We start from the raw sequence: 8,960 nt of genomic DNA on the forward strand, positions 1-8,960 counted from the left end.
GCGGTAGGGAGCAAGTAGAGTCGACGATTCCGGAGAACGCTGTGTGGAGTGGTGTCGTACACATCCTTTTGGATCGTCTGCCGTTTTGAGTGGTCTTGTAAATCTGTGTTGAAGCCTTCTTCCACCTTAGGACGGACGATCGACATGGTCGAGATTTAGGGTAGAATTCTTGCCATCTGTTTGAAGAACATAAATCGTTAGTTTCGTGTAATCAATCGATTGGTATTATTAGCTTTAAGCTTTGAGATGGAATGACAAGCATCAATTAGAAGATCTTTCCTAATTCCCCATATAAAAAAAAAAATCACATAAACTTATTCAAAAAAAAAAATCAATTATATAAACTAATACACATACGGATTAATATCTATCTTTTTAACAACAACAAAAAAAAAAACAGTATATAATTGACCAGTAAAAAGAGAAGTTAATCGTTCTATCGGTGGGAGTAAACTCCAAATTGATAACCTGACCAAAATAGAATTAACGCTTACATAAATTCCAAGGTTTTCAAGAAATCGGATTTACATCTTTTATCTGATTGGAAGCATCGAAATCGACCCAAAATATTCTTAATTCAGCATTCCATCCGAAGAGGACTTTCCACTTGATGGAAAGAATCAATTGTTTTTAGGATGGAAAGAATCAACAATGTCAAGCCAAAACAAAAAGGAAAGGTCAAAATTGGGAGAACGAGGACTAGGCATTTCCACTGTGCATAAAGTGGTGCCGTGTAAACATATCATTTGTAGTCAAATAGGGGGCTTTTTCTTTTTTTGTGGCTTGGCTTGGCTTGGTGAATGTAATTCTGAGGCTCATTCCCTTGGCAATTATGTCAAGCAACCAAGTGTTTCATGATTTTAGAGAGATGAATTATCTTTTTTCTTATAACAATCTAAATGTCCTTTAGCATCGTCACCGTCTCATTAAGTCCAACATTTTCATTTTTCACCGTAGTCCCATTAAGTTTAATATTTTTATTTTTAATAACTCTCACTTCATTATAATATAACAAACATTAATCGAACAATTATAATTCTCTCTTATACTAATATGAGAATCATTATCGACTAGCATCGTAAGATCACCTTTAGGTGTAACCGGATACCCAATTTAGTCACTAAAATTTTAGTCTACGTGGAGTTGTCCTTGTTGAGACCGAAAAGAATCATCCTACCTCTAACAAACTCCTTTTAACTATGGATAAATCCTTTAATACCTAAGCCAACACAGCGAACATAGTTTTAAGGGCATATGAATTGACCTAAACTAATAAGTCTCATCTTCTTTTTTAACTCAGAATCTCCCTAAAAGAAACATCTAGACAACTTAAAGTTGTTAATCACATACTCAGGACCTGATTAAAGCCAAGATATGAAGAGACAAAGAGATAAGAATATAATTTACAACAAGAATCTTTCTACTAGTATCTCAATGTAGCTCATTGACTTAAGACCAACCCAACCACTTTGGAAGTGATGGAGGACACAGTGAATCAGAACAAGAGAGAGAGAGAGAGTCGTACAAGTTATTCAAGAGGCTGATCCAATCCACAAGCCAAACCACACGCAATCAGTGTCACCTAAATCTAAAAATGAAGGCTCCAAATTATTCCCCAAAATAATGGCAAGAACAACTTTTATCCAATCTACAGTTAACTGATTTTGATCTCTGTACGTTAGTTACTATGTTTGGTGATGTCAATCTCCAATTTCTTAGTAATGTTGATTTGGCACAAATTGTAGCTTTCACGTATCAATTTATTATATTTAAATTCATGTGTATTATTAAAGTATTTGCATGCAATATTTACTAAATTCATATATGTCAAGATTCATTCTTTTTTTTTTTTACCAAAAGAGAAATAGAATCTATTGTATTAAACTTGAGGAACAAACTGAGCTGCTAATGGATCTGTAGCAGCAAACCAAAAATTGGAGATCTGAGATCTCCCAAAATTTGTCAGATTATGGCTTACAAAATTGTTGGATCAAAAAAAGAAAAGATATCCGAAAATAGATTCCACATATACGGAATATGAGTCAGAATAGATTCTCTTTGGACATTGTTGGATCAGGGAAGCTTCCTTCCACCATGAGTGAGAAGGAAGCCTTGCAGCAGCTGCCACCCATCCAAAGAGACTTTCGATCAGCAGTTAAGAGGTGGAATCCAGTAGCTGCAGGAAGAGAAGGGGAGATGAATGATCCATCAACGTGAAGAATAACCTGGGAGTCCTCGAGAGAACAAGGAATACCACTTAGTTCCCTGACAGTGTCCTCGAGGAAAAATTAATGAAGTCATTACCAGCCATATTCTTTGCTGGGATGGATGGCCTGGTTGAATGCTTATTGTGTTTAGCATCATTTCAATTGGTCCTTAGAAATCAGAAGCAAGTGGCAATGGTGCTGAGCAATGGTCCATAGAAATCTACCTCGTCACAATTAAGGATAAGAAGCAAATACTCGACACAAATTATTTTTTTAATAGTAAAAATATCTTTAATACTCAGGCCACCCCTATCTTTGAGAAGGATCATATTATCTCAATCGAGACGGTGAAACCTTTTGTGATCAAGCGAGTCCCTTAGAAAAAAAAATCATAAAAAATTCTAAAGAATCTTGTTAGAAGCCCAAGAACTAAGAAGAATATGAGTGGATAAAAAGTTGAAAATAAAGTTGATCAGGACTATCTTACTAGCTTAAGAGAGAAAGCCTTTGTGTCAATCTTAGATCTAGCTTTCTCCACAAGATTATTTTGGGCCAAGTCTTCCCATTATATTTAAATAATAAAAGAAGGTACCAAAGTATTTGAATCATCATATCGAAGTACAAATCGAATATTTAATGGAGGCCTCACATTGCTTAAGAAAGCAAATATTGGATTTGAATAGGTCAATTGTGACATTGGAGAGGCTAGGGAAGATGTATAAAATTTTAATGATATTGGAGCAATATTTGGGGTTGGTTTAGAAAGAAAATGGGTATGTAATCGATAAACTTTGTGATTTTTTATCGATCACTGATAAGGTATATTTTGGGTCCAGACCATATCACAATCGATGTCACACCACGCTACAGTCAAGTCAGCAAGAGGAGTACCCCCACACGCCGAGCCAGAGATAGTACCAAGATGCTGCTTGGTATGTCTCATCCCGGTAAGTCCGAGACGACGTCGTATGGCGTCGTTCAACACGTCTTGGGGCGGCGACCATATAAAGGTACCATCTCACCTCTCGAGGATCGATCGTCATGCCAAACTCACGTACGATCGACCCTCGTACAGTAGTATAAAACCCTTGGTCGATATCCGACCCAGGGGAAAAAAGAGGGATAAAGAGAGAGAGAGAGAGAGAGAGATCAATCCACCACTAACTTACTCGTCGGAGGGGCCATAGTCGGTAAACACTCGACGGGGGCCATTTATGCAGGAAAACGGATCTCCCTAAGGTGAGACTATCCTGATCGAGAGAGGCATTTTCAATATTCCGACGCCAGCACCTCGTCCAGAGGGTATGATCGACCTCGTCAACCAGTCCACTCGACCGAAGACTCTCGACATCAACCTGCGAACTAGGCCTTGCTGACTCATCAGCCACGACGTATTAGTTCATCAGCAATCACAATAGCAGAAACAAGGGAAGAAAGCACCTACTTAGCAATAATAAAAAATAAAATAAGGGGAGGAGATCGGTCACCCTTCCTATTTGCTACTTTTCTGCATATCAAATATGCTGCAATCTTCATAGACCGAGTTTAATTCTTGTCACGATCATTAACTATATATGTGTGGTAGACAACACCACGCAAAGGAAGTGTATATATATAGTTCATTACATTCCAAGGGAAGTAGTGGGATTGCCTCTTGGTAGTGGAGTAGAGTAGAAGGCCGCTGTTGGTGGTGGGGAGGTATTCGATGTGTACATGTATACGGGTATGATCTTTATTCCCAAGTCAAGATCTTTGTTCTTAGACGAGACAGCGAGTGCTCTGCGGTGGACGGATATGATCTTTAATCTGAAGTCAAGATCTTTGTTGTTGCCTAAGAGAGCGAGTGCTCTCTGGATCCACCGCTCGGCGTTTTGTCTCTCCTCCCCCCCCCCACACGCTCTGCACATGCACTGCTCTCCCATGGCTTCCAACACGCGTCCATGCCATCTCTTAGACTCTTCCTCCATGGCAGAAGACGACGTGAGCTTCACTTGCGTGATGCAGCACACAAACCTTTTTTAACTTTTCCCACCCTCCATGACTCTATGCTTTTTTTCTTTCAGTATAATATATACATATATATTATATTACATCGACATGATGCACACTAGACGTGTGGTCCTGACATATATATACACCCTGAAATATACAGTGTCTGGAAAAGATTATTCTTATCTATTTATTACCTGATCACAAAAGCTGGAAATACAAAGAGTACACAGCCTTTGGAATTCGTATGGTATTCATACAGCTGCAAGGTTTGTTGTTATTATTGTGTAATCCTCCTCATGTCAGGTGGGGAACATCTTTCTCGGACAGCACTACTTCACATCAATGATCACTCGTGGCCGTAGAGCAATCTTAATCTAAGAACCATATTGAGTGCCGACCTTTTTCTCTTCTTCCTGCTATTCTTGCTCAAGAACATGGGGTATTGGTCTCTCGGCTTCTTTGATCTTTCCACCCTTGCAAACCAAGCAGGAGTAGATGAGGTGGCACCATCCTACGACTGAGTTCCCACGTGCGATCAGGTAACCATAGTTCCAGACACGTGTACACGGCACTCGGGTAGTGAGAGCTATAAAGCGACTGGTGAAGGCGGCCTGGACATACCTTGTTCTCGCCCGCCTCCGCGCCTTCTTGTTCCTCTCATTCGAGTCGTTGTGGCGTGAGAGGGGAGCCACAGGGAGAAGCAATGGGGAGGCAGCCATGCTGTGATAAGGTGGGGTTGAAGAAGGGACCATGGACAGCAGAGGAGGACAAGCGGCTGATCAACTTCATCCTCACCAATGGCCAATGCTGCTGGAGGGCTGTGCCTAAGCTTGCAGGTCCTCCTCCCACTTTACATGCCACTACAACACTGATGGTGTCTAATCTAGATTTAAGATCGTGTTGTTGAGACAGGACTTCTGAGGTGCGGAAAGAGTTGCAGGCTAAGATGGACAAACTACCTCAGGCCTGACCTGAAGAGGGGATTGCTGTCGGAAGCCGAGGAGAAGATGGTCATTGAGCTCCATTCTAAGCTGGGAAACAGGTGCCCATCTTCCCTGTTCTCTTGTTCCTTCTTTCCCTTTGTCATCTTGTGGATTCGACCGATGCAGGCCCTTTGTTGGTTTCCTCAGGTGGTCTAAGATCGCATCCCATCTCCCTGGTAGAACGGATAATGAGATCAAGAACCACTGGAACACCCACATCAAGAAGAAGCTAAGGCGGATGGGGATCGACCCCCTCACCCACGAGCCCCTCATCCCTTCGGCTAATGATCTCCTCCACCAGGAGCAGCAACAAGTGGGTGCCTCGGCTGACAGGAGGGAGGGAAACGACAAGGTATCAGAAGAGCAAGGTGAAGAAGAGAACATCACAAGCACAGTTGACGATGCCTTTTGTACTGATGAGGTGCCCATGATCCAGCCCCATGAGATGATCGTCCCATGTGCTTCCACCCCCTCTGCCTCATTTTCCATTTCTTCATCATCATCATCATCATCATCATCATCATCATCATCATCATCATCATCATGCTCTTCTTCCTGCTCCTCGGTGAAGGCTCAGGAGATCCAGCCGCCGTGCATGGAGTGGCCGGAATCAGTGTGTCTTTGGGGTTTGGATGAACTGAACGGATGGGACTTCAACTATGCTCAAGGGGATGAACAATTAGGCCTTGATCTTTTCACCCAGTGGCAAAGAACTGCTCTGGATCAAGAAACCTGGAAATTTGAGCTTTTCTGATCTCAGGTTCCTTGGTTCTGTAATTTGTGCTTGCAGATAGAATAAAGAGGAAACAGAATGTGATACCAAACTCATTTTTCCTCCTCTTTTTTCTTTCTTTCTTTCTTTTTCCTGTTTGGTTTTCCTCTGTACAGGTTATAAAGAACATGTAGAGATGAGCTTCTAGTTGAGGCTTCTCTCAGCTCAATGCCAAATGTTTAGACACGACTATAAGTTTTGCTGATTGATGTTGTGGAAATGACTCGTTTGATGAAGATTAGTAAGCAAAGTTCATCGATTGCTTATTACTTCCTTGTAGATTACCCCATATATGTGACAGATGTTGGTGCCACTTGCATCAATGATAGGGTCAATCAATAAAAATAAAATAAGATGTGAAAAGGACCCGATACTTTTGACCTTTGCTTTATGTTTCATCATCATTCTATCAATCTTCTACCATCCAAGATCAGGTGGAAGAGAGGAGAGGAGAGAAGTAGCCAAGTATTATGAAGGCCACTCTCTGCCTCTACTTCTCTTCCACATGAGTTTGACATTCACAAGAAAGGTCAATATCATCGATGACAACATCACACAACTACAACAAAACCAAAGCCTCAGAGTTGACTTGAGAAGATTCAGCATATTTCTGGATTCATCTTACCTTTGGACATTTGAGACCATGCATTGGGAGTTCAAGCATTCATTGCCGATGTTTCCATGTGTTCCTTCCAGCCTTGCACCATATGTAGGGCACATGAATTCTAGCTAAACTACAAGCTTTGTGTTCCCCTTCTTACGCATCCGTTCGCTGACCACTCTTAAATGCATCAACTCAAGTGATGCTTCGTACCCTTTTTTTTTTTATCTGTTCCACCTACATTGCACCAAAGATATTTAATTTACCTATGTAATCAAACATTTCTTTTAATGCAATCATGCATATTACCCTCGAACTAGCCCAGCTAGAACGACAATGCATACACAAACATGATAGACTTGTAATGATATAAAAGCAAGAAGGTGACTCTATTAAGATGTTCGGATTGATTAGTGTATTATTATACAAATGATAAGTCTTATGCTTGAGTTCATTTGTCTACTTTTAGATAATATTACTTGTTGTATCGAGTATCAAAGTTCCACAAAATTTCCTCAGTTTGGCTTGTGCATTTGAGTTCATAGTCTAATATAACTGTCACATGAGACAATGTTAGTAGACTATATATATTGTGTCCTTTTCCTTCTTGTCATTATATATATATATATATATATATATAATTGATTTCTGTGAGCGAGTTTTTATTCATATGTTTCTACTACAAATCTTCCTATCATTATGAGAGCTCTACAAATTACTTGGACACAATAAATCCACTTTCTTCTTGCAGCACTTAATATGGTTTGAAATGTAATGTTGGCCGCAATGCAAATTCTGACTTCATATTCGCTGCCACACCAAACAAAACGAGCAGAGGAACAAAACGAGGAAAGCATCGACTTGACATGCCGCTAAAATCCAATGGACTGCAAGAAAGTCGACGTCAAAATGGATAGCTGCCATTTTGCTTCAGAGCGTTGCGTCTACAAGTTTTGACTCTCCAACTCCAAGCTACGTATCGATCAGCTTCTATCCCATTGCTTTGATACAACCGTGAGTTGGCATATATCTACCAGAGACTGGCCATCCTTAATATTGAATCATTCACACCGTTTCAATCAACTGATCGTTGATGGTTATAAGTACTCTGAGGTTAAGACTCTTTCCACAAAATGGGATTCCTTTTCTGTGTACAATGTAACTCACTTATATTCTCCTATATATTTTCTTGCAGTGTGTTTGCCGTGGATTCTCCACTGACAAATTTGACATCTGATATGCTCTCCTACCAAGAAGACATGTCGTCACAAACAGCTGTATTCAATTTGGAATCTGATATTGAAAGCTTTATCTTAGGTTTTAGGCCTCTAGACTTGGTGTCTCATCTTTTCTCGTTTCCTCGTTCCCATGGGGACAGCTCTATCTCGGAGTTCGCACTGAGACTCATGCTGCCACGCCACGATTAGGACATCCATGCCCGAGTCGACAATGTTGAAGGATCCGAAGTGAAGATGTACACTCCCATGGATGATGGGTCGAACGTAGGTTTGGATCTCGGAGCTCCGAATTGAGTACCCGCAACACTGCTCGACGAAGGAAGCGTCGTCACACATGAATCACCCGTGACGACACAAGCACTCTTCGCCTACACAGAGCGGATCACCGGCGGGCCCGTCTTTCCACCACTCGGCCACGCGCGGCCACCCAACAGACGACGGCATGCATGCGTCGGACGAAGCCGCGTCCCACTTTTATCCCTCGGGCAATGCCCTACCAACCCTAAAGCTCACCGAACACACACACACACACACACCCCCCCGACATGTATGACAGCGTCTCCCACTCGATCATAATAATAGCTTCTCTTTTATCCCCCACGTACTCGCTGAGGAGAGAGCAGGCATGATGAGGCACCGGCGGATGAGAGAGAAGCTGCGCCGTGAAGGGTATACGATGTGGAGGCATGGGAACTGAAAGCTTGCAGTGATGTACATGTGGATCAGACGTAGTGGGAGGTGGGCAGCGGGCGGTTCTCGGTCCCCTCACGGCCGGCATCAGAAGCTTAAAAGCCTTTGGGAACCCACCTCCAAAGAATGGAGTTAATGGGAGCCACACTGCACACCGACACAGTAGCAGCTTAATCGTTCTGGTTGTCGATTGCGGATGGATTCACATCCCTTCTTTATAGGCTTCGGTGGACTCCAGATCATGTGATCTCCATGAGCTTGCATTGCAGTACACAATGAAGCAGGAGTGCTGATTTGATTCGACTTAATTTTTTTGTTTTGAAATTTTAGGTATCTCGAGAATTGATTTATAGTAATTAACATGTTATAGATAGTACTAAGGATATGACGGAATGAGATAGTTACCCCTAGATCCTATAAATAATATCATAATTCATGAAGCAAGACGAGGGATATATACTTCAAAATATCTTGTAA

The 8,960-nt window shown here is 41.6% G+C and overlaps 1 protein-coding gene across 1 annotated transcript; it reads left to right on the plus strand.

Annotated features, from left to right (window-relative positions):
* Positions 1 to 4,634: 4,634 nt before the first annotated feature.
* LOC135594653 (transcription factor MYB20-like) lies at positions 4,635 to 6,159 on the plus strand. Its single transcript, XM_065085066.1, has 3 exons — positions 4,635 to 5,035; positions 5,112 to 5,241; positions 5,330 to 6,159. The coding sequence occupies exons 1-3, from the start codon at positions 4,903 to 4,905 to the stop codon at positions 5,934 to 5,936; spliced, it is 870 nt and encodes a 289-aa protein (XP_064941138.1). The 5' UTR covers positions 4,635 to 4,902; the 3' UTR covers positions 5,937 to 6,159.
* The last annotated feature ends 2,801 nt before the right edge of the window (positions 6,160 to 8,960 follow it).

This window comes from Musa acuminata, chromosome BXJ1-10, assembly GCF_036884655.1.
Source record: "Musa acuminata AAA Group cultivar baxijiao chromosome BXJ1-10, Cavendish_Baxijiao_AAA, whole genome shotgun sequence".
In the NCBI taxonomy this organism is placed as follows: Eukaryota; Viridiplantae; Streptophyta; class Magnoliopsida; order Zingiberales; family Musaceae; genus Musa; species Musa acuminata.

Excerpts from the sequence above, each read along its gene's own strand:
- LOC135594653 (XM_065085066.1), top strand. The coding sequence starts at position 4,903 with ATGGGGAGGCAGCCATGCTGTGATAAGGTGGGGTTGAAGAAGGGACCA. Across the intron at positions 5,036-5,111 it reads GGCTGTGCCTAAGCTTGCAG|GACTTCTGAGGTGCGGAAAG; the intron begins GTCCTCCTCCCA and ends TTGTTGAGACAG. Across the intron at positions 5,242-5,329 it reads CATTCTAAGCTGGGAAACAG|GTGGTCTAAGATCGCATCCC; the intron begins GTGCCCATCTTC and ends TGGTTTCCTCAG.